General features: G+C 44.8%; 8 protein-coding genes across 8 annotated transcripts; 3 read left to right on the plus strand and 5 right to left on the minus strand.

Moving 5' to 3' along the window:
• Positions 1-335: 335 nt before the first annotated feature.
• On the minus strand, positions 336-1,175 carry N7495_005783 (GPI anchored serine-threonine rich protein; the record flags this gene model as incomplete). Its single annotated transcript, XM_057208434.1, has 1 exon — positions 336-1,175. The coding sequence occupies one exon, from the start codon at positions 1,173-1,175 to the stop codon at positions 336-338; it is 840 nt and encodes a 279-aa protein (XP_057062208.1).
• Positions 1,176-2,871: 1,696 nt separating this feature from the next.
• N7495_005784 (aldehyde dehydrogenase) lies at positions 2,872-4,522 on the minus strand (the record flags this gene model as incomplete). Its single annotated transcript, XM_057208435.1, has 4 exons — positions 2,872-3,019; positions 3,081-3,523; positions 3,582-3,975; positions 4,077-4,522. The coding sequence occupies 4 exons, from the start codon at positions 4,520-4,522 to the stop codon at positions 2,872-2,874; spliced, it is 1,431 nt and encodes a 476-aa protein (XP_057062209.1).
• A 1,799-nt stretch (positions 4,523-6,321) lies between these two features.
• On the minus strand, positions 6,322-7,329 carry N7495_005785 (protoglobin family protein; the record flags this gene model as incomplete). Its single annotated transcript, XM_057208436.1, has 3 exons — positions 6,322-6,829; positions 6,888-7,161; positions 7,218-7,329. 3 exons carry the CDS (start codon positions 7,327-7,329, stop codon positions 6,322-6,324), a joined length of 894 nt encoding a protein of 297 aa, XP_057062210.1.
• A 3,543-nt stretch (positions 7,330-10,872) lies between these two features.
• N7495_005786 (uncharacterized protein) lies at positions 10,873-11,516 on the minus strand (the record flags this gene model as incomplete). Its single annotated transcript, XM_057208437.1, has 2 exons — positions 10,873-11,187; positions 11,265-11,516. 2 exons carry the CDS (start codon positions 11,514-11,516, stop codon positions 10,873-10,875), a joined length of 567 nt encoding a protein of 188 aa, XP_057062211.1.
• Positions 11,517-12,043: 527 nt separating this feature from the next.
• On the minus strand, positions 12,044-13,477 carry N7495_005787 (uncharacterized protein; the record flags this gene model as incomplete). Its single annotated transcript, XM_057208438.1, has 1 exon — positions 12,044-13,477. One exon carries the CDS (start codon positions 13,475-13,477, stop codon positions 12,044-12,046), a length of 1,434 nt encoding a protein of 477 aa, XP_057062212.1.
• Positions 13,478-16,880: 3,403 nt separating this feature from the next.
• Positions 16,881-18,916, plus strand: N7495_005788 (uncharacterized protein; the record flags this gene model as incomplete). Its single annotated transcript, XM_057208439.1, has 3 exons — positions 16,881-17,233; positions 17,284-18,051; positions 18,121-18,916. 3 exons carry the CDS (start codon positions 16,881-16,883, stop codon positions 18,914-18,916), a joined length of 1,917 nt encoding a protein of 638 aa, XP_057062213.1.
• Positions 18,917-19,824: 908 nt separating this feature from the next.
• N7495_005789 (AMP-binding enzyme) lies at positions 19,825-21,566 on the plus strand (the record flags this gene model as incomplete). The annotated part of the gene is made up of 5 exons (XM_057208440.1): positions 19,825-19,867; positions 19,924-19,979; positions 20,008-20,179; positions 20,239-20,736; positions 21,295-21,566. The coding sequence occupies 5 exons, from the start codon at positions 19,825-19,827 to the stop codon at positions 21,564-21,566; spliced, it is 1,041 nt and encodes a 346-aa protein (XP_057062214.1).
• A 630-nt stretch (positions 21,567-22,196) lies between these two features.
• Positions 22,197-22,601, plus strand: N7495_005790 (RNAse III; the record flags this gene model as incomplete). Its single annotated transcript, XM_057208441.1, has 2 exons — positions 22,197-22,302; positions 22,363-22,601. 2 exons carry the CDS (start codon positions 22,197-22,199, stop codon positions 22,599-22,601), a joined length of 345 nt encoding a protein of 114 aa, XP_057062215.1.
• Positions 22,602-23,276: the final 675 nt, after the last annotated feature.

Here is a 23,276-nt window from a genome sequence, read left to right on the forward strand (position 1 = left end):
TCAACCACATGGCCCGAACCTTGATCGTACCTAAACTATAACTCAATCAAAAAGCTTGAAACCTACAATCCACTCAAGTCTACAAAAATAGATAAAGCATAAAGGGGTATGACATTACAAACATATCTGGACACTTAAATTCCCTTTGAGATGAAAGGGGTGAGATAAAAAATAAAGCCAGATGAAGAAATTAAAGGAGACAAAATAGGGTAAAGTTTTGGAACAGGTCTCATATCACAGGAGATCGATGAATATTGAGATTAAACCCTCATGAAAAACATGCCACGAAAAGATACATAAAAACAATAACCAGTTTAAGATGCCGAGAATATCGCTTAGATGAACATGACAGCGGCGAGAGCGGCAACGATAGCACCGAAGCTGATGGCGTTGCGACCGGCACCGTTGAACACGGGGGTGGAGGTAGCGGATGGAGCGGTCAGAGGAGTGGAGCTGACAGCGGCGGCGGAGCTGACCAGAGTGTACTGGCTGGGGATGCTGGAGGGGGAGACAACGGGGGCAGCGGTGGCAGCGCCGCACTTGGAGTTGGGGCAGATGGTGGTAGTCTCAACCCAGGTGGGGATGACGGTAGAGTAAGAAACAGCAGCGGAGGTGACAGCGGCGGCGGAAGTACTGGCAGCGGAGGCAGACTCGGCAACGGGGCAGATGGTGGTGGTCACATTGTCAATGACGGTCACGTAGGTCTCACCGGTGGCAGAAGGGGAAGCGGTAGTGGAAGCAGCGGTGGTGGAGGCAGCGACAGAGGAGACAGCGGTGGAGGTGGAGTCGACGGTGCCATCCTCGTTGGAGATACCGAACTGGACGGACCACTGGTAGGCACCGGTGCCCTCGACAACGAGAAGGATACCGTAGTGGGTGGTGTCGGTTTCCAGGGAGGTGCTGGGGGTCCAGGTGTAGGAACCGGTGTTGTCAATATCCTCGACAATGGTCTCGAGGGGCACAACGTTGGAGCTGGGACCGCGGAGGAGGACCAGAGAGACCTTGTCACCGAGAGTAGGGTCCCAGGTGATGTCGAAGGCCTTACCCTCAGGAACGAGTTCACCCAGAGTAGGGGTGTAGATGGCGTTACCGCTGGGGTCCTTGGAGTAGTCGGGAGTGGTGTAGGCAGCAGCAAGAGCCGCGAAGGTGGAAACGACGGCAGCAGAGAAATGCATATTGATGGTATTTGATTAAAGAGTGACTGAGTTGGAATTCTCAAAAGATAGTAAGGTGCCGAAGCGAGGGAGTGTGAAGACGACTGAAAGAGTGAGTGAAAGAGAAAAGAGAAAGAGGGAAAAGGTGCGAGAGGGACTAGATTTCTACCCGGAAGAAGAACCTTGGATCACTGATGACTGGACTTCGAAGGGGAAAACTGAGCCCACATAGGCACTTAAGCTAGGTATGTTTATGACCAATCATATTCATTCCCCACTGTACTATGTGGGTCATCATCGAAAGTCTGTCAAAGCGAAGTTTGGTTCTACTGTTTTTGAGGCTTTTTGTGTATCCAAATGCGCCCCTCAAATCACGCCACTAGACTGTCTTTCTTTTTAGTATAGGAAATGAAGGCATACGATTGATAGATCTTGGTATGAAGCCAGAATTATATAGATCAGTTGAGGTAGTAAAGATACCGATGACTAAAATTAAGGGGCCTTCTATGGATGCCATGTTCACAAGCTTGTTTGGGCGTGGGGCAAACCCCTCGTGGTTTTAGGTACATTTATTACAGTATTGTTACCGTATTATCTAAATTACTTTTGAGTCAAGTTATGTCGATTCCTAAGTCAAGGAATGTATATTTAAATGCCAAAATAACGGGGTTGATCCTGAACATTGAATAGGGATAAGTCAAAGTATCCTCAAAATAGAATCTCATGCGGTATGGATGAGATAGGAGACAGAGTGAGTCGGGGAAAGTCCGGATAAAACGGAACAAATCCAGGAACTCCAATCAGAGTGATTTACCGTCATCTCATTTCCACAAGTAAGAAACAAACTTCCCTGGACCCTGATTTATGAATACGAAGTACGGTCTACTCCAGAGCTCTGTATTGTGGCTGTACAGTGTCTTGACCCCCCTATAATTTGAAATTTTCGTCTCTCTACGGGATATAGTCATCATAACTTGGTTCCAGGGACGGTTCATAATAAATAATGGAGATCACTAGTGGAGTGAGAACTGGCTGTCCCGTTAAAACTGGACCTTTCTCTCCACTGGCATATCTTTTTTGGCTCTGAGCCTTAGAGTTCGTTAGACGAGATGGCGTACACTATTGAAAGGAGAGAAATGTAGCTACAAATAGCTCCAGCTCGAAGCAGTCGGTTCTTCCAATAGAGTAATATTACCTGTGTATACTGTATGATAGTAATCTGTACCCCTGAGCCAAGTCTAAAGCCTAAAACTAGACTAAAAAGTGACCTATCAGAGCCATTTCGGGCATTTGTAATACTTACACAGTACAACTTTCAAGGCTGACTTACATATGTGACTAACTTAAATAGAATCTAGAGGAATTAGCCCTGCCTAGATTGCGTCGTAGATTTAAATTTCCCATGTGGCCAATTCAAGTTTATTTTTATTTTTATTTTGTTTTTCCTATTCTCGTATGCAGCTGAAGTATCAATCTTGGCACTAGACCAGTCTGGACATAAAACACTGTGAATACACCTTAAATCCCAAGTAAATACGAGAAACTGTGAAATATTCCGCTGTGCTTATTCGTAATCTCTTTAAATAGATGCCAAGCCAGCTCGGCGCCCGGAAAGTCAATAGTGCCCACAAGTGGGCTATTAACTGACCTGTATACATAGTAGCACGGTAAGTGACCCATCTTCTCTATTTATTTTTTTCTATATGAAATACGGCGTTTAATCCATCCAGGTAACCGTCTTGGTCTGCAGGAATTCTTCGTAGCCACCGACACCACCACCGAAGCGTCCAAATCCACTCTTCTTCCACCCACCGTGAGGTAGAACAGGCTCATCATGCACGGTAAGAGAGTTAATGTGAACAGCCCTAAAATAAACAGTCAGTACATGAGCAATATACAGCACCCTTGGTCCAGACCAGAACTCACCCAGACTCAATTTTCTTGGCAACCCTCAGGCCGCGGAACAGATTGCTCGTAAACACGGCTGCGGTCAGACCGTATTCAGTGTCATTCGCTACCGCCACGGCTTCCTCCTCAGTGTCGACCACGATCAGCGAGGCAGTCGGTCCAAATGACTCTGTCGCATAGATATCCATGTCTTTGGTGACGTTGGAGAGAATGATCGATCGCATGTGTGCACCGTGAGCCTCGCTGGCGTCTGCATCACCGAGTAATACCTCTGCACCCTGTGACACGGCATTCGCCACAAGCTTCTTAATCTTCGTCACGGCTGCCTCATTCACCAAGACCAGGACTGGCGCGCTCTTGCCGAAAATCTTCTCAGCTGACTCAGCTAGCTTTTGCTTGAATTGGTCTGCGACGCTGCGCTGGACAACGATGCGCTCGGTGGACATGCAGATTTGGCCAGACTGAATTCAAACATCAGTATAAACACACATGTACATGACAGGAGTACGGGCTACATACGTTCAAGAGTGCTCCCATAGTGCAGTTGTGAGCAGCCTTATCCAGGTCTGCGTCATCCAAAACAATCGCTGACGCCTTTCCTCCCAGCTCCAGTAGCACTGGCTTGATGTATTTTCCAGCTGTGGAGGCAATGATCGAGCCAACATGCGTACTACCAGTGAAGTTAACCTTGCGCACAGCGGTATGCGCAATCAGGGCAGTGGTAATTGCCGGTGCGTCCGAATTCTGGTGGTAAATGACGTTCAAACACCCTGCAGGCAAACCAGCCTGTCGGAAAATATCTCCGAGGGCCCAGAAACACCGAGGTGATAGCTCAGAGCCCTTCAATACGACGGTATTACCAGCCGCAAGTGGGATAGCAATGGCGCGAGTGCCCAGAACGAACGGCGCATTCCTGTAAGTCGTTAGTTAACATATACAAGATGAGAGCACATAGTATTTTGAAGTTTAACTAAGTCGGCAATAAAATACCATATTCCGGGATTGAGTACCTACCATGGTGCGATAGATAGAATGACACCGTATGGCTGCTTGAATACCATAGCACCCACACCGTCTAGAGTGCAGCTAGGGACAACGCCCTCAATGGCAGGAATACAAGCGGCAAAGTCTTTGATGAAGCTAGCACCAAGTTTGACGGTGTGCTCCGAGAAAAGTCGCGCTGCACCAGTCTCCTCGTATTGAATCCGGATGAGCTCCTCCTTGCGCTCAAGCATGATCTCAGCAGCCTTGAGCAAGATATCCCGGCGGTCATAGGGCTTCATCTGCGCCCAAGCGGGGAAGGCAGCTTGTGCAGAATTAACAGCACGCTCGGCATCCTTGACCGATGCACCGGCGGAGTAGCTGGTCTCTCCCGTTGCGGGGCCATAGACTGGGAACTTGATATCGGTCAAAACCGACTCATTATCAATGATGAGCGGGACTACGTTGGTGCTGGACATTTTGCAGGAGATATATAGCAACCGGAATAGTCGGTGAGGAGAGGAGAGTGGAGAGGAGAGGGGAGTTTTTATGAGTTGAGAAAACCCAATTGAGTGGGAGACATTGATGTCGATCAGTTAGTTAAGCAATATGAATTGCGGCAGTTTTGAACGGTAAAAGGAAGAAATGCGGGGTAAAGAAGAACATATAAAAATCATCGTCAACCCTTATTTCGGTAGTAGCGAGCCGATAATTTCACCCGAGAATACGGGAATGCGAGAAAAAATATCGGTATTACCCCATGAAAAAGAAATTCCGAAAAATGTGAATTTCCAAACACGGATTTAAGAACCAAAATATGACAATCCTTACATTGATTTTATGCTCTCTTCCCCCACGTTAAGAGCAAGTGCCCACGTCAAATAATAGGGTTTTAGTAGATCATAGCTTCATATATGACCATTTACCACCATTCTCAAACACCAACCCTACTTGAATCTTCTCATATAAACTCCCTCGACTACCTATACAGACGGTCTGCTTCTTACTTGCTACCCGTTTTTTTGACTTGGTTTTTGTTGGCCTCTTCTAAATGACTGCATCGACCAGGAAGATGTGATGATGAACCGTTCGAATTGTCCGACCATAATGCGCCTGGATCTCTCTCGTTTGGTAGGCGAAGAGGGTAGATCAGACGAAGTGCCTACCATCTATGGTCGGATTCACCTGAAATATTTCTTAGTTCTAATAGGCTAATCGATCATGTTTCGGGGTTATGGTGTTGGTTTGAAGTCTTTCGCTTCGACTGTGGGTTACTAGAAATAGATAAGTATGGATTTGAGCATGATTCTATAATGACCGCCTCCACGGCAGTGGCCCCCCGGAGGCCAGCGGAGCCGCAATTTAAAAATCTAGAGGGCTCAACAATCTAAATATAGCCTGCGGTGTGCGAAAGGCTACTCCAGCAGCCCTTTTATACTCGATAATAGTGGCCCATTCATAATCTCCGGCTTATTAAAGAGTTTTCAGACCATTGTAATTGGCAGATAGCAGAGGTAACAATATTTTTGAGTCCCATTTATTCCCATTGCGAAGCCAGATTCATCAAAGTTGAAATATCATCAGAATCGATGCCATATTTGAATCGTATTTTGGACTAATTCAAACCATGGCATAATAAGTCTAGGGCACTTAAAGGAACCCTTTTGAGATCACGATTCTATCAAAGCCTTGAAGTCAAATTCAGACAACGTTTAACAAACTCAGTTGGCCAATTTTTGCTCACAGAAGATGAAGAGAAAGATTAGCCATATCCCTTAACATAGACAAGGTAAAGGCTATTCCTCTTAAATTTACAGAAAATGGCAAATTTTCTATCGATATCCTTTCAAGATATTAAATTTATAGCTAGATGGCTATTTCGTGGCCTAAGTTTCAACACCCTTCATTTGTTGATATTGGAACCTGAAATGAGCGTACATCATCTGCGACCGAGGGAAATATTCCATTTTTCCAAGGCTTGGATAGCTAATTAAATTCGACTCTCACGATAGACTGATTTTTTTTCTCTTTTCTTTCTGAACGAATCGGAACGACCCGGAATGTTTGAATCAACGGGAGAATAGAATAATAAGAGAGAAAAGAAGAATAGATTAAGAGTTAGAATCGTGAATTTCATAATAGTATGATAATACTAAAATACCCTCAAATGCAATCTAAGTAAGTTCCTCCCAACGCCCCTTTTCCAAAGGTTTTAGTTCCCATTATTACGCTTGAAACGGTCATGCAAGATCTCCCAAACATTGAAAGTTGAAACAAATTAATTATTGCCAGACCAGATCTTGGTTTCGGTTGTTGAAGGCCCCGCCATGCTGGCAAATGGACAAGCACCAGTGCTAGGAGAACCAGGGGCACGCAAGCTGGCCGGAATCTCTAGGCCATGCGGGGGGATGGTGGAGGGTGCTGTAGAGGGAGCAATCGATGGAGCCTCGGTGCTGTGAACGCTAGATCGGTCGTCTTCGCTAGAACTGGAGCTGCTACCGAGGATCTTCTTGTCGCCGATATAACCTTCGGAACCAATAGTGTATAGAGACATTTCATCAGCGTACTCTTCACCATTGCGGCAGTGGTATTTGGCGAACAGGTCATTCTGGATCCAGATGATCTTGTTAATGGCTCGGACGAGAGCTAGTTTTCGGCGCATAGAGAGTTGAGGGTGTGACATCAGGGCTTCGGTGAATATATCTTGGATGTAGCCCAGACAGGCGCCCATATGGATGTATTCAATGTTAAGGGCATGCAGACGCTCGGCACCACTGTGCATGACACTGTATTTGCATGTTAGCAATGCTAGTACTCTTCTCTCTGGATATTGACAATACGTACCCGACTTTGTCCAAGTAGCGCCAGAATTCCATAGTAGAAGGATCTTGACACAGACGAGTGAGGTACCAGCGGAGGAACATCTTTCGTCGCATAATCTGGGGTGTCTCCTCGGTCAACCATTCTTTATCTGGGTCACGTTCATCGGCAGTGTTTCGGGTGTGGAAAGAACGCGAGGTGATATCATAAACTAATAGTTTCTTGTAGACGAGGTTGACGACTGCAGGGATGAGTTGCTTCAGGTATTTAGCTCCGCTCTGGAGGGCCTCGACATCGGCTAAACAAAAGCAGTCAGTCTCCGCGCTATACTTGAATACTGTGCTGGATACTAACCAGAGGTCCACTCAAGGAAGTGGTGCAGGTACTTGATCCGTGATTCCAAGTTGACATATAGCGACTTCCGATCAATATGCATGGGCTCGATGGCCCGACCTTTGTAGTCCATTGTTGCGGGTATGTATGAAGTAGAGATTGAGAGAGAAGAGAGGTGAAGAAACTTCTATCAATTGTTCAACGGACACCTGAAGATCTATGAAGAATCAAAATTGGGTAAAGGGTGTGAAGTTGAAAAAGAGAAAATAAAGATGGGGTTGCCTCGTGGCACCCATATGGCCAGGACAAACCAGGCGATTTATATAGCTGATCCTCCGATCCCCGATGGGTCCGATCCAAAGCTTTCAAGGAATCAGTGAGATCCATATTCTAAGCACAGGTCTCGTGCCTGTGTGGACCTTGTTCCGATTTCAGGCGATGACCGTCCCCAGGTGAAAATCCAACATATCAAGTGCGATTATCAAACCACACCACGAAATATTGACAGGTATGGGCTGATCTCTACATATTGCTTTGCATTAAACCCATGGAGTTGCAAGATTTTCATTCAACCAATACATAGGTACTACTACCACCTAGCTTAGACACGAAACACCTGGGTAAGGGACCCCGTGGAGAAAACGGGATAAACTTTAGAACAAGCCACCAGTTTTGGTTTATTTTTCTGATGTGTTCCAAGGATGATCAGAATGCTACTATATCTGCTGGCGCTATTGACTGCATTCAACTTTCCTAAAGGAATACGAAAATTTTACTTTAATTATTCCTATTTTACAATTTTTCCACAGGATCCAATTCCCTCCAGGGCGGGCTGCAAGTAGAATTCGATTGTTAACCTTGTTAAACACGCGGCCGTAACGGCGCCCTAACGGCTCCACTAGGGTCGGAGCCGACGGGCGGTCGTCTTTTTCGGGAGGCTTAGGAGGCGTCAGCTTAGGCTTATGCGTGTGATTCCGTTTAATCTTACAGGGTTAGCAGAAGTACAATATTTACCCGGAGTTCAGTGCTGAACTTAGAGATAATCATAAAAAGGAAGTAAGAAAATCATATTGCTCCGGTTTCACTCTGACTAATGAAGGATTATAGCAGGATTCATAAGCTGGCGCGAGATATACTGTGTAGATTAATATCTTTGTTAGTTCTCACCAAAGCGAACCGTTCGGCAAGCTAATGGGTCCTTGAGGAAGAACCGGTCAAAAGTCGGGATTAGGGGTAGTTTGACATCTCCACTAATCGTGTGATGCCCAGAGTATGGCCTGATATACATAGTACGGCCATTTGCGATTTGACCTTGAAAATTTTTATGGGCCGACTGACCGTTCCGGTTCGTGGTCCGTATTTACAGTGATGCCCGCCTAGATCCATATCTACGGATGACTCAACGGGGTCAAACGGCTCGTGGTCTTCAGAAGGGTCTCTTGCGTCAGTCTGAGACAGTAAAGATGATTACTAATGTAAATCCGGAGTTATATCACTCCATAATTCTACATGTCGATCTTGATCAGTTGTTCTAGAAGCCTGCGGCAGTTGATATCATGGTTCCGTGGAACTAAGCCGTGGAACACGCTAATCTATAATCCTAATTTGACTTTCCGTTGGAAAAGTGACACCTTGGCAGCTGCAGCCATCCGGATTAAGTACTGGTACTGGCTTGGATTGACAGGCTAGCTAGTCAGAATATGAGCTATCTAAGCCTACAATATGATATGTTCAATCGCGCATCTAAACTATACTTCAAACACGTGCATAATCTCATTCTCCGGGGTTAACTAAGTACGGAGTCCTCCGTACTTCTATGAATAGCTGAACACACGTGGATGTGATACGTCTTTGTCTTCAGTGTCTACTCTGGGTAATCGCGTGCTCGGCTAACAGATACGAAATTGAAATCTAACCCCTCACTAATTAACTATTGCACGGTCTTTTTGAATACTACGGAGTAGACCGGCCGACGTTATCCCCTCATCTGTCCCAAATTAGCGCTTTGGTGAAAATCTAAATTACAGTAGCTAAGCTAAAACAGGTTTAGTTTTATATATAATATGGTAAATTACCATTGTGTTGCATTTAGTTATTGTGAAATAGCTTAGTAAGAGATTATAGCCAATAATAGTTTCATATGCCACAAAGGCGGTAATTTGGGACTTCAACGGACGAGGGATAGACCCTAGATGTCACGTCAATATCCGAGTAATCTACGGAGTAGGTTATCGTAATTCGAATTTCATGTTCCTGCAGAAATCCTGCACGTACCTGATCTATCATTTGCCTACTCCACGCACAGAGTTCAGAGTCGATAGTGGCTGCTCTAGTTAAAGGGCGGTTAAATTGACTGGCTTGATGATTCAAGTGGCTATCTAAGTACTGTTTAGACATTCTATGTATAATACGGATCTTTCTCGAATAACCTCCCATCCATATATGTTCAATCGAAATTATCATGCATTATCAATCCATAGATCCATATCCAGCGATCCATTTAAGGCTCCTTTTACCTATTTAGGCACTGATCCATGGAGAGTACAAACAGCTATCACGTGGAGCTGACAGGCGCACTAATGAGAACTAGTCTCTTTCCAATAAATTTCTCTCCGACGCTAAAATATCCCCGCTCCGCGTGCCATTGCATCCATCAGAGACTCTAGTTCTGGAGGATTCACTCTGACTTCAGTTTCGGCGAGATGCCCAGGTATTGGATGTATATTAGTAATCTGTATGACTTTTCTTCTTAATGTGCACATAACCAATAAAGAATCAGTGTCCCTACTTGTGTAAGTGTGCATACCAAGGCTCAAGAGTAGATTTTCATCAAGGAGATAGTTATGGATCATACATAATATCGACTGTGCTTTTAGAACTAGTATACGGAAATATTGACGGATGTTTTCAAATTCATGCGCGAACATTGACTAGCTAAATATCTACATAGGTACCTGTATGTAGCAGATTTCCCTTCCCCGGTGGGGCTTTCCTAAAACAGCTACCGCCGCTTCAATGAGGGCGCTCAGAGTCAAGCTTAATGAGTAAATTTCAGTCCGGGTTCAGGCTCAGTGACTTCTCAGTGACTACTCAGTGAGCGTGACTGGCTGCTCCCTGCTTACTCAGAGATCGATCAGTGCCATCTATTGAGCACTCAGTCCTTTCCTAGAACTTGTCTGTCAGTTTATTATATTGTTTGGATTGATTTAATATAACTCTGGTCTTAAGAGACCATAGAATCTTGCTTCTGTATTTTAACTTCCTATCGGTCGCAATTTTACCGTAAAAAAGAAACCTATAGGCGGTTGTTATAATTCCAAGGATATTTATTGCTTCAAGGACGCTTACTAGACCCGGAAAAACAGTTTGGATAGGTCTTAGTCTCTTCAGAAATTTATACCCACGAGTAGTTTCTTGGCTTGTACGAGCAGAATGCTCAAATTTTGGCTCTCGGGAGCAATAATGATTCTGGTGGTCCTCGGAGATTTATTCAGGGTTGCCTTGGATATCGTCTCATGAATTTTCCTTTGTCAGCCTGCCTAAAAATAGGTAAAGAAATGGAAAAATGATATGTGCTGCGGTTACTCTCTTCAACTCACTAAGACTCATTCGATCATGCAACAGTTCCAAAATCCAGCTTCAGATATAGACGTGTTAACTATATACATTGATATCCTCAAAGTCCTCGCTTCCTTTCTCCAGCCATGTGTGGTCCTTTGTTCTGTATCTTTTGACACTGCCGTAAGACTTTCATTGCCTTTGCCATACCATTTCTAGCCTCCTGCAGTTCGTCTTGCAGTTGCACCACCAGACTCTGACCATTCTTTAACTCCTCTTCTAGATTGCATGTTCTCCTCATCCAATCCTGGTCTTTGCTCAGGAGCTCTTCTGAATAGCAAGAAGCGCGTTTCAGTTTTTCAGTAAGCTTTTGATTCTCTCGTTCTAATCTTTGAATAGTTGCGGTGAAAGAACCATTTGCCATATCCGAGATCTGTATTACAAAAGGACCAATCAAATTGAGCTGCTATAGTAGACATTGGTAAAGGGCCTGATTTAGCGCACACTTACCTTTTCTTCTGCATTGGAGACTTTCTTCTGCCTATTGGGCTCCAAGGTCCTAGGAGTTACGGCCTCGATCAAATGGCCCAATCCTCTTAGAATATCATCGTAAACACGAATTGATCCGTTGCTTAGGCTTGTCTTCAATAGGTGTTCGTTGTCTTTTGCTACTGACCATGTGTAGCCATCATCGGCACAAGGCTGCAAACGCACCCGGCCTGCATGTGTTCGAAATTCTACTGTAACATCGTCATAAGCCATGTCGCAATTTCACTAGTGCTACCGAGGGATTTTAGCATACCCATATGCCTGTCTTCAACCCGAAGCCTACCTGTGCTCTTATATTGTGGATTGGAGAAATCAGACTACCTGAAACCTTCTAGAGCTTATATCACAGCCTATGTAAGTATTTGACGAGAAACACTTGTTATGGCAGAATAGCACGACCTATAAGCACTTGGCAGCCTTGGTCCAAGATTTTCAAGGCTAGCCAGTACAAGCACTACCAGCAGCCTGAATAATGATTGTACGAGGAATGCAGATTGGTGCTGCTTCCAAGGTTGGGTTGCGTTTTACTTTTTCAAATATCCATAGATGGATGCATTGAAATCGATTTTTTTACATTGAATAAATAATGAATATATCGTATGGTAATAATGTATTCTGTAAGTCCAAGGTCACTGTTAAGGTATATCACGTTGCAACGGAAAACAATATTGATATTCAGCAACGTAGCATGCAGAACGCCTCTGAGCGCCCTGATCCTAGCAAAAGCAAAATAAAAAATTTTAAATCAAGTTCCAGCCTTCGGCAATCAATTCGTCGATATGGGCATGTAGCGCGAACGTTCCATCAAAGAGGTGAAAGAATCCAACAACTCCAGCGGTTTCCACGTCAACTATTGGCGCTCCACATATACCATCGGAAATAATCTCATTGACCGCTCCAAAACTCAAACTAATAATGCGTGTGTCCCACTTTGCATAGGAAATCTCTGGATGTCCAGCCGGTCGAATTGGCCGCAACATCTGCCTACCAGACGCCATAAGACTGATCAGACCAGAGCTCATTCCGTCTACTTCGCTCCACGATCCTCCCTGAATTTCATATCCATCTATTAGCTTTGTTGGCGGTTCGGCCTGAAAGTAGCAAGAATTGGTAAAGTTAGCGGATGTGGTTGGTGTGAGTCGAACGAATGCAATATCTAGTTCCGGCAGTGAGTGAAAGATCTGCCCGATTTGGTCTCCATTGACTCGTGGGTGAAAAACTGCGTTTGATGTAAGGAAGCCATGATGGGCAACGGTGAGGGCTTCTTGTCCCACAGAATTGCGGATCTTGACACCGGATGAAGTCGCGCAGTTGTAAGATTCATTCGAGGTGCCTGGAGAGCCAAAACCACATTCCACTCTGCATCCTGGTGTAAGGCGAGCTCTTCGAAGATAATTAGAGTCATCCTGTGGGCATGAACCATTGATTTGCTGCAAAGGGTTGATGAAGCGAGCCCGAGTTTGACTTCTCATTGTAGTGAAGAAAGGTGCTTCTGCATGGTGATAGAGTGCGGTGCGTCCTGCGACTACACCGGGGAGTGAGCCTTTCCCGTAAAGACGGCCGTCTCGATGGTCCAATTCCAAAATGGTCCAATAAGGCAGAAACATAACCGCACGCACATTTGCAAGTTGCTCAAGCGCTTCAAGATATTCCACTTGTTGACTCTTGGTGGGAAGCGCCATTCTCGGCCAGTGTAAGTCAGGGCAGGGATCTGGTATTCTAGGATTGGAATAGCCAGAACTTGGGATTAAAGATGGCAAAGTCTCACCAGGGCGTATAAAGATAACGGGCATCGTGCCGACGGTAAGAGGAACTGGTTGTGGCGGGCAGGCTGTCACAATGGACATAAACCACGTTAACGTTAGGGTCCCTTCTCCGAATTTGTTTTGAATCCAGATCAACTCTTCTCGGCTGGGTAGGCGGAACTGTCTGTTCTTTTCATTCCAGAGCGTAAATGGCGCGGTGTCGTTGATGTGACGAGCACCCCATCCACCGGGATTCTTCCATCGCCGCGGTTCTGGGTGTGCATGGGAAACGGTCAAGTTTAAGTGCTGCACATTGGTACGTGAGCGAAGCGGAGTAATGGGTGCATTTGTGTAGATGTCTGTATATGGAGAGCGTTGAAGCTGCTGAACGGGTGACAGCCTTGTTGGGGTCGCTATCAGAGCAGACATATTTCTCACCCGCAATGGTAGCAATGACAAAACAATAGGAAAGTGTGATGTAGCGCTACTCTCGCACTAAGTACGAAATAGAAAGAAGGGACAAAATTTGTATTCATCCTCGTGAGATGGATGATAAAGGGAAGTTTGGCTCGAGGCTTCGGTCTAACTACTAATCCCATACAGAGTAACGTCATTCCCGGCCGCTCGTCCCTGCCGTTGTGGCGACCACTTTAGAAGTTCAAAAATTCGAAATTTTAAACATCTCAACTTCAACAACAAAAACATAAATTGAACATTAATTTAATAACTAGCTGATGCGCTAGTCGATGTTCTGGAACGTCTGCCTCTCTTGCAATGGTATTCCACTTTACCTACCGAGTATTAGTGAGAGAGATAATTACGCTGATATTGTTCGCTTGAAGCATTTCCTATTTGTATGCTGTTTTGACATCTCCCTAGGAGAGACTAGGAATAATCTGCCTCACCCGCTCGTAAGGTTAAATGGGAAGTTGTGGTGGTGTTTATGAGGAGAATACCTATGTGCTTAGTCATTACTGGAGGTCCTGATGGGGCTGCGGACGGCTCCACAGGCGGGCCGAAACGGTGCTAGAACCCCACAAACTGTGTACAAAATCCTTAAGGGATGTAAAAGGGTCGGCGTGGAGTTGAGGATGAAGGGTCTGTCAACTTGAGCGAGGAATTGGTATTATATGAACTAACCAGAAGACTTCACAATCTCAAAATATGTGTGTGTGTGTGTAATTTCTGCAGTAAAGAGTGTGCGGAAGCTGACTAATAAATAACACTAGACTAAAATAGGACTGTCCATTTGACAGGGTCCTTGAGTCACGTGATTGTACTGTAGTAAAAGTGGATAATGCAAGATCCATATGATATGGCGGGCATCAGCTCGTTACAGCATCAGCCTGTTACAATATAGACCTATATTAACCAGTTATTAGCGTAGGATATAACAACTTTTCATAACCAGCTTCTTTGATTGATATAAATATAGCAATTCTAGAGTAAGAACTGATTTCATGGTCTTCTGGACCTCGGGAACCTTTCAAAGGTAGTATAAAGCGAATTATCAAAGAATGATAGATATATTTGGTATGATATGCTGTGAATGAACAACTAGACATGTTCATTGGGTTGGGTAAACCCATACCCAACCCAACCCAACCCACAATGGGCTGGGTATGGGTCAGAAATTTTACCCAAAACCCATATGGGTTGGGTATGGGTTTGAAGTAAAACCCACACCCAGCCCATAAACCCATCTTTTTGCCAAGACTTTTATTTCACGTGATATTTATCACCTAGTTAGTACTAGATTGAGGCAAAAATTAGGCACTAAGGCACTAATTACCCTAATTTAGTTTAGGTTGAGGTGAAAACCAGGCATTAAGGCATCAAAATTACCCATATGGGACCCATACCCAACCCATACCCACGTGGGTTGGGTTGGGTATGGGTATGGGTTTACCTTGCCCCTGATGGGTTGGGTATGGGTCAAAATTCATACCCATACCCAACCCATGCACATGTCTATGAACAACCAAGGTGAGAACAATAAAATGAACTGCTCTTTATCATCTATTTATACTATACAGAGTCATATAAAAGGCACTATTAACTACTTAATAATAGAAATTTGTCGGTCGCAATGAGCTATTATTAAGTTGTGGTTGATTTAAACAATAACCGGCTAATGACTATCTTTCTCTTGAAAGACAAATCAAAATACAAAAGATACTGTATTCAATTGTAAAGTCAGGTGACTGCCTTCCTATTTAGGTATGATTGGGGTGGGATGAGCTCATGCGGACCCACTTGGAGGTGAACTTTTAGCGTGGGTGGGCCGGGCTGAGTTGTAACCTGCTAAATAGCTAATTAAATGTTCTCACCGTGCTTTTCGTATATGCACTGCGAGACTGATAAGTAGGCGGCAATAATTAAATATAAATGGCGCACCTGGTTTTGTCTGTAAGACCGGTTTCACTTGTTATCTGATACATTTACGGCGAGGCGCCGTCCTTATCGGCTGATGGTCATTTGTTGCTTTTTAGATGCTTGAAGCATGTCAGAATTTAGAGCCCTGTTTCTTAGGCCCTTAATGTGACTGATACACAGCTCGCCATAAGCGCTCATGCGCGCAATATTCTCATGTGCCGCTTAGCCGATATGATCAAGTCTCGTTGAACTGTAAGTGTACTAAGACTCACCATTTAGAGGTTCGTCAGAATTTATCATTCACTTATAACGACCCTGCTCTAATGCCAACAGAAAGTGAAAGTCGAAATGTAATTCTAAGATAGAAAAAGAAAGGGAAGAGCAGAAGAGAGTGACTGTCAAACATATTATTCCGCTATAGTCGTTCTCGAAATCGGCTTGACCAACAAACACAGAGTAACTCTTTTCTGGACCCTGCCAAGGCCTTAGCATAGATCGTTTATTTAGCCGGATTTCCAAGTTAATTGAGGGACGCCGTAAAGTGCATATTGTATGGTACTGGTATCTTTCTACGTAAAATTACAATTTTGTACAGAATCCCCTGCAAATCATATGGAAAAGACCATCTGGCGTGAAGTAACTTGATGATCAGCTGGGACATCTCTTTAAGGTTTTCTCCTTCTTCCTGTACAGAATGTGCTTGTCATCACTTATGTGTCTCTTTGGCCCAGAGAACCGCCTAGAGAACTCTCAGCAACCGATATCATCTGCGAACGACCGGGCCACTCTTAGGTTGATTTTAGGCAAAATGATCCTTAGCAGCTACTAATAGCTTATGTCGTCACTGATAATCGCTCCTATTAGCCTGTCGTTACGGTAGGGCTAGTAGGTAATACTTAGGTTTGAGGCCTCGTCCTTTTATTACCCATGATGGCTACGGAGGTCCATACCAAAACATTTTGCAGTTTTGCGTTTTTTTCGTAAGATTGAATTATACTAGCGTTGTTTTGGCCCATACACCCCCTCCCATCTCCCTCTCATCCTTAGTCTTGCACTTAAATAATCAACATGCTCTGCTTTTCTGCGGATTTTCCAATACTCTTTGGAGCAGAGCAGGAGATTGATTATGAATCATGAGTCGCAACAAAGCGCAGAGTCTGTGGGGTAACGTCCAATCCACTTTTACCCGTCGCCAATATCATAGACTTCTCGATGGACAGGGTCATACGCTTGTGCAAAGTCAGCCCTCGACCTATTCACTCGCGTCACTTACGTCGACCCTACAAAATCCACGTTCCTTTCTCAAATCTAATCCAGAAATCATAGAACAGAACCATCCCTTAATCCAGGCAGGTGAAGAGCAGGCAATAAATGCCGAGGATGGCGGGTCAACATCAAAGGTGAAAAAAAATGGATTGTTGGAGTGTACCATTGTGCCAGAGGGGGAGCCTGCATCATGGCGATGAATCTGATCTTCATAATAACTGCTGCTGGAATGGCGACTCGCTATGATAACAACGCTTGGGGAGATTCCGCAGTAATTTATCAAGGCAATTGCGGCACCGTCAAACGATGGGACCTTGGATTGCACTTGATTATTAACGTTCTGAGCACGTTGCTTCTGGCTGCCAGCAATTACTGCATGCAAACACTGGTAGCTCCAACACGAGAAGAAGTAGACAAGGCTCATGCGCGTGGCAAATGGCTGGACATCGGAGGTGCTAGTATAAAGAACCTTCGTGCGATCGGGAGAGATCGACTTTGGCTCTGGATTACATTGATGCTAACAGCAACGCCCTTTCACCTAATGTAGGCATGGAAAATGCTTTACCTGAACATCGCTGACTAGGCTTCGATAGGTATAACTCTATAGTCTTCGGGTCGTTGTCCGAAGATATCGTTGAAACCTTTGTCGCACCGAAAGATCTGAATTCCTCCAACGTATATTCTCTTACTAGTCCAGCGCTTGATAAATGCTTTGCGATTTGGAAAGACATAATTCCTATAATTGCAAGTGGGATTTACGAACGACATGACTGGGCCGCATGTTCTTCTGTCGGTAGCTGGAATTCTACTTATTCCGTACTTATTATCCTTGCTGAGAATTTAACCGTGAGTGACGGGGGAAATTCATCGATTCTGAACACACCGGGACCTTACCTTGGGAACCACATCGTTGAAGCTGCTCCCTTTTTCAATGAAAGTGCAGGGGTTGGTGCTTCTACACAATGCCAAGATATATACTTCTCGGCGGTATCTGATTATACGGCCAATGAATGCCTGATTATCAAAGATCCAGGACATTGTCAATTACTGTACAGCCCACCTATATGCCTTGCAATTGCGCTTGCCATATTTGTGAAGGTCTCTGCCATGTTTCTGGCTGCTCGGATAGGCCGCAACAGATCGCCGCCTCTTCTCACTGTTGGAGATGCCATATCATCATTCCTATCAAAGCCTGATTACACTACAAAAGACATATGTTGGCTGTCAAGCAAAGATGCCCGTAATGGAACTTGGAGTGGACCGCGTGAAGAGAACACCACTCCCATTTATAATTCACTCTCAAAGCCGCAACTCTGGTTGCAGGCGACAACTTGTTGGAGATGGATTGCAACTCTTTTCTTGTATGTCCCAAATTCATTCTGGATTTTTAGTTTATTGAGTCCCTAAAAGTCAACTAACGCTCACACTAGATGGCTTTCAACCCTTTTCGCGGGAATCGCTCTGTTTTTCATTAGTGTTCGTGCAGCCTACACATGGAGTGGAAATTGGATTTCAGCAAATCAGCTCAAAAATCTTTTCTCATCAAATGTGAATTTAGACGATTATCAAGAAGTCTTCGGAATTCCTATCCAAGGGATGTTACAGTCTGTTGTACTTGCCAACGTACCGCAGCTTGTGGTAACCATGTGCTACTACTGTTATAACGCGGTACTTACCAGTATGCTAGCTGCTACTGAGTATAGCACCTATGGAATCGAACGCAAGGCGCTTCGTGTCACTTGGCCTATTAAGGAAAGCCAGCAGCGATCGACATACTATCTCAGCATTCCGTATCGCTACGGTGTGCCTGTCCTTTTCCTATATATGACCCTCCACTGGACAATTTCTCAATCTATCTTCTACCTGGCAATAGATTTTTACGAAGTGGGCAAAGAGTCCAAAGACGGTAGACTTGGTTTCTCCCCTATTTTCATTCTCTTATCCATCTTGGTCGGGGCTGTCATGATACTTACATTGTGCATATTGGCATTCAAGCGACTCAAGTCAAATGTGCCATTAGCTGGGTCTTGTTCCGCTGCCATCAGTGCCGCCTGCCATGCACCAACCCAGGAGGACTCGGATACTGCAATCCGGAGCAAAGTGAAGTGGGGTCAGACAACCGGTCTGCCGTTCGGGTTTATCGACTCTGAGGGAGGTGAGAAGGGACATTGCAGCTTTACATCATTAGATACCGTGAAGCCCACCCTGACTAAACTATACGCTTGACCTGGGTATTACCTAGGTAGGTTGTTAAGGCATAATGGACAGCATTTATCGGTAGGAACTACTGCTAATAGCTCCTGTCGCGGCTCACTGTGAATGAGTCGCCGCTCGTCGTATCACGAGTCCACTGTTAATGGTCTCGTCGTCGATCTACTATGAATAGACCGGGAGGGGTTGACTAGTCTTTCAATCGTTGTTACGAGGTCAAAAGTTGTAAAGAGGAGTAATATTTTAAACTAGAATAGTTGTCACCTAAATACTCGATGTGTGTTCCACATCGACCTCGTTAGGCCAATGAGACCCACGGGCCTCGACACCTAAGTATCGATGCCTGAGTCTCGACAGCAATTTAGGTAATTCATTTTACCGAAATTTGGTCAGAATTTGCAATTGAAACTACATATGAGGTATTCATAAACGAAGAGACGTCTATAGATAAGTAAGTACTAGCTGAATACGTAACGGCTGAGGCTGGCCGGCTCCACTATGATCGGCCAACACCCAGAGAAATTCCCTCAAAGAAGAACGAATCCCGAGCTGAAGAACGATCCCTGAGCTTATTTTTCTTCCTCAATCCACCTTTTCCTCCCCATAATCTTGGGGGTTTCACTGAATTCTGGAAGATCTTTTATTCCAAGGTTTCACTGCCCTCCTCTTTGATTTCAATTGAGGTATGTGCTATATCGCGTGGAATAACTATCTATCTTATACCCAGGTAGGCACGTGGCGACTAGCTGCTTACTTTTTAATCTGATAGATTCTCGAAAACAGGACACTTCATGATGTTTTTTTTCAAAGCCAACCCACGAAATCAAAGCCGCAGAGTTGCGGCAACCGACTCCGCCAGGCCAACCCTACTCAGTCACCATCCCTGGCAGCGAGAAACCTGGCCGCAGTCACATTCATCGATCATGTCATGCGCAGAAAGAGCTGATAAAAACCCTGGACCCAGAGGTACGAGGTTAACAAATAGAGAGTCGCAAGGTGTATCCCTTACTAATTAGGTATAGGTTTTGACAATCCACGATATGTTCGAGTTCACGGCCAACCGCCGACCTTAGAGCCAGTACCTCGGCTGACGCCCATTTAACCAGTCTACCAAGAAGTTTGGCCCTTACCAATGGCTGACATACGAGACTGTGCAGAAGCGACGTGCCGTATTAGGCGCTGGTTTGGTCGAGCTACACCATAAGCATGACTGCTTTCGCTCTGGCCAATTTGGCGTTAGTCTCTGGTCCCTGAACCGCCCCGAGTGGCAGTTGACTGGTAAGATTGACGTGAGAAATATGTCTAGTAGGCTTAGCACGGAAACTGATGGAATTTAGATCTCGCCTGCATGTCTCAGTCTCTTTACACCGTTTCCATCTATGATGTTCTAGCCCCAGATGCAGCAGAGTACATTATCAACCATGCAGAACTGAACTATGTAGTGGCTTCTCTCCCCCACCTCCCCACTCTCATCAAACTCAAGCCACTTCTACCTAACCTAAAGATAGTTGTCTACCTGGATTCACTCGATGTAGGTGAGAAGGCGGGTCACTCGAAGCGTGCTTTGTTCGAGTCTATGGCGGCCGGTCAAGAAGTGGCTATATACACTATCGATAAAGTTGAGGCGCTGGGCGAAGCCTCCAGGAGCGGATATCATGCTCCTTCTCCTTCTGTACAGGCCAGCACGCTTATGATTTATCTTCCGGCAACTGTGGCTCTATTGCTCCTTGCATTGAGGCTTGTCTGCAGTCCATCCCCGACATGGACTATTCGGTGGATGACAAGCCATACCCTCGGAGTGAGCTTCTCCTACGCGGCAATAGTGTGTTCCGTGAGTGCTATAAGAACCCCGAGGAGACAAGGCTTTCACTGGGGATGGCTGGCTCCATACTGGTGATGTCGCCGCAATCGACGAGATGGGCCGCGTAATTACTATGATATGGCCCTGTGGAGTTGTTAGACAGTACTTCTTTGACCCACTTTTCTGCCATATTTTAAATACCGACTATGGTATTAAAGCTGCTTTTTACAAACATATTACATATTTGTAATTTTTTTTTAAAAAACATCGCCACCATCAAGGTAACCTACTTCGCAATACAAGCCCGTTTGGAACAGCTCTTGAGGCCTAATAAACTATCTTACGGGACTCATTTCAAGATAGCTTCGTATTATAGCACGCAGATAATGCTTCCCTGTCCAATCCTTCATCTAATTAGGAGTTGTGGCCATAGTAGGGCAGGGGATAACGGCGACGACCAGAGGTGTAGGCAGGCGACGAGGTTAGTAAACTACCGTGGTCCCTGAAATATGGTGTATTACATTAAGCTATATTAGGACTAGTATCAATAAGGCGGTAAAAGGGGGTAAGTACCACGCTAACAACTCCACAGGGCCATACCATAGTAATATCGATCGTCGCAAGAATGTGCTCAAGTTAGCCCAGGACGAGTACATCTCTTCCGAGCGCTTAGAAAGTGTAATTCTCTCTGAAATCAGATACCTCACTCAGGCATACGTTCACGAAGACAGCATGCAGACCTTCCTAGTCGCTCTCTTTGGTGTTCACTGTTCAGCCCGACCTGTACGCTCCATTCGCCAGCAAGGTACTGGGACGTGTAATTACCGCCACCGATCTCGAAGCGATGAACGAATCGCTTTCTAACGATAAGATCCGCAAAGCCGTGCTAGAGCTGTAATATGCACCGTTGTTGATCGAAATTTCCTTTTCTTGATGATCAATGTAACTATCTCACGATTCACTTGACCTGCCCAGGTGTCTACTCTCCGGAGCAGACAAAGTTAGGTACCTAACCGCCAATGCTTCCCCCTGCTAATTTGGTCGCATAACATATCCATCCCTAGTCTGCATTTTGCCAGCAAAGCGCTTGATGTCGGGTTTTACGAGCCAATAGCCTGTATGATAACATGTCCAAGTAACACCTCCGTCCAACTTATTTGTTACCTTCAGGGCTACCTTTTGTGTTTGAACACGCATTTCAAAGCAAGGGTTGAGATGATTCTGCCTTTTTATTTGCGTTGAAAAAATCAGCTGGCAGAGCCGTAGAGGCCCAAGGATGACAGCCTGAAAACATTGCAAGATTCCCAGATGAATAAATTGAGGGAATTTCCTGACCATTGACTTCCTGCTCACCACCTAAACATAACCATTGGATATCTTAGCCTCCATAGTCCATACTTATTCCATTCCAGTGCAATGTCTGATTCGACCACTCGTGCAGAGATCCTAGAGACGATCATTGGGTATAGTTTCATCAACCAATGATCAATTCATATGGTCCTTTCACAGGACCAGAATTCGCGATTGGCTCTAATCGGACCTTTCTTGCTCAAAGTTATGTCCCATTTGAACAGCTATGACGACAGGAGCTTGAATCTCAGTAAGTATATCTAATTTTCAGCTCCAAGGTTGAAACTATTTCAAACTATTCTGGACATAGGCGACATGAACCATATTGAGAACGGTCGAACCTGCAGCACGCAGATTAACAAAATCGGACTCTCTAAAGGCCTAGATAGGCTTATATATGTGAATCCCGCTCAAGGGAACCATGTCTCCCCGGGTGTGATGATGAAAGCGGTAGAAGCTATTGTTGGAGCTGTCTTCCTTGACAGCGACCATAATATCGAGATTACTCGGAAAGTGGCCGCCCAGATAGGGTTCTTCGACATCCAGTAACCGATATTAGAAGCATTTAAGTCAGGTGTGTCACTCTTTGATCCATGCCTTTGACATAAATTGGGACTTGAAGGATCTCGGACAGTTAAACTGATTTATATTCAGGATTATGGTTTGTGAAGAGGCTTTGGATACCCGATCTTCCACACTTGCTGTCATATGCCAGGATAAAGAGCATTAGTGGCATTTATGGGGTAAGAGGAAATTTTTTGATGTGTAGTCACATGCTTGTTCTAAGGCTTGCTGCCTCCATCTCGAGAACTTTCTTTTGTATCCCTATATGAGGGCAACAAGGCTCTTTATGGTGGTTTCTGGTAGTTAGTGTTGCAGGTTTATTACCTGAACACCTTTATGAAATTATTGTCTGAAGACGAACTCGAGTTATTTCTTGCCAGTTTTTGCCAGTTTTTGATTCTGTGTCCGATAAAGTGGTCGGACTTACACTGTCTTTGCTTCATCTTTGATTTTTAGCTCGTTCTGCTGTCCTGTTTCTGTGCCTGGTACAGTTTTCTCCCACATAGGTTTCCTGTACCGTTTTGCGAATGCAAAGGTATTAGACAGTTAAATTCAATGGCAGTTGCTTAAATGTTCCATCCAAATAGCTATTTACCCTTGGCTATCAACGGTATCTTTCATTTTAAGTAAATAGCTATCTAGAGTGATGTCATTTCAATT

The sequence above is a fragment of the Penicillium taxi genome, assembly GCF_028828555.1.
Source record: "Penicillium taxi strain IBT 34144 chromosome Unknown utg000004l_segment0_segment0, whole genome shotgun sequence".
NCBI lineage: Eukaryota > Fungi > Ascomycota > Eurotiomycetes > Eurotiales > Aspergillaceae > Penicillium > Penicillium taxi.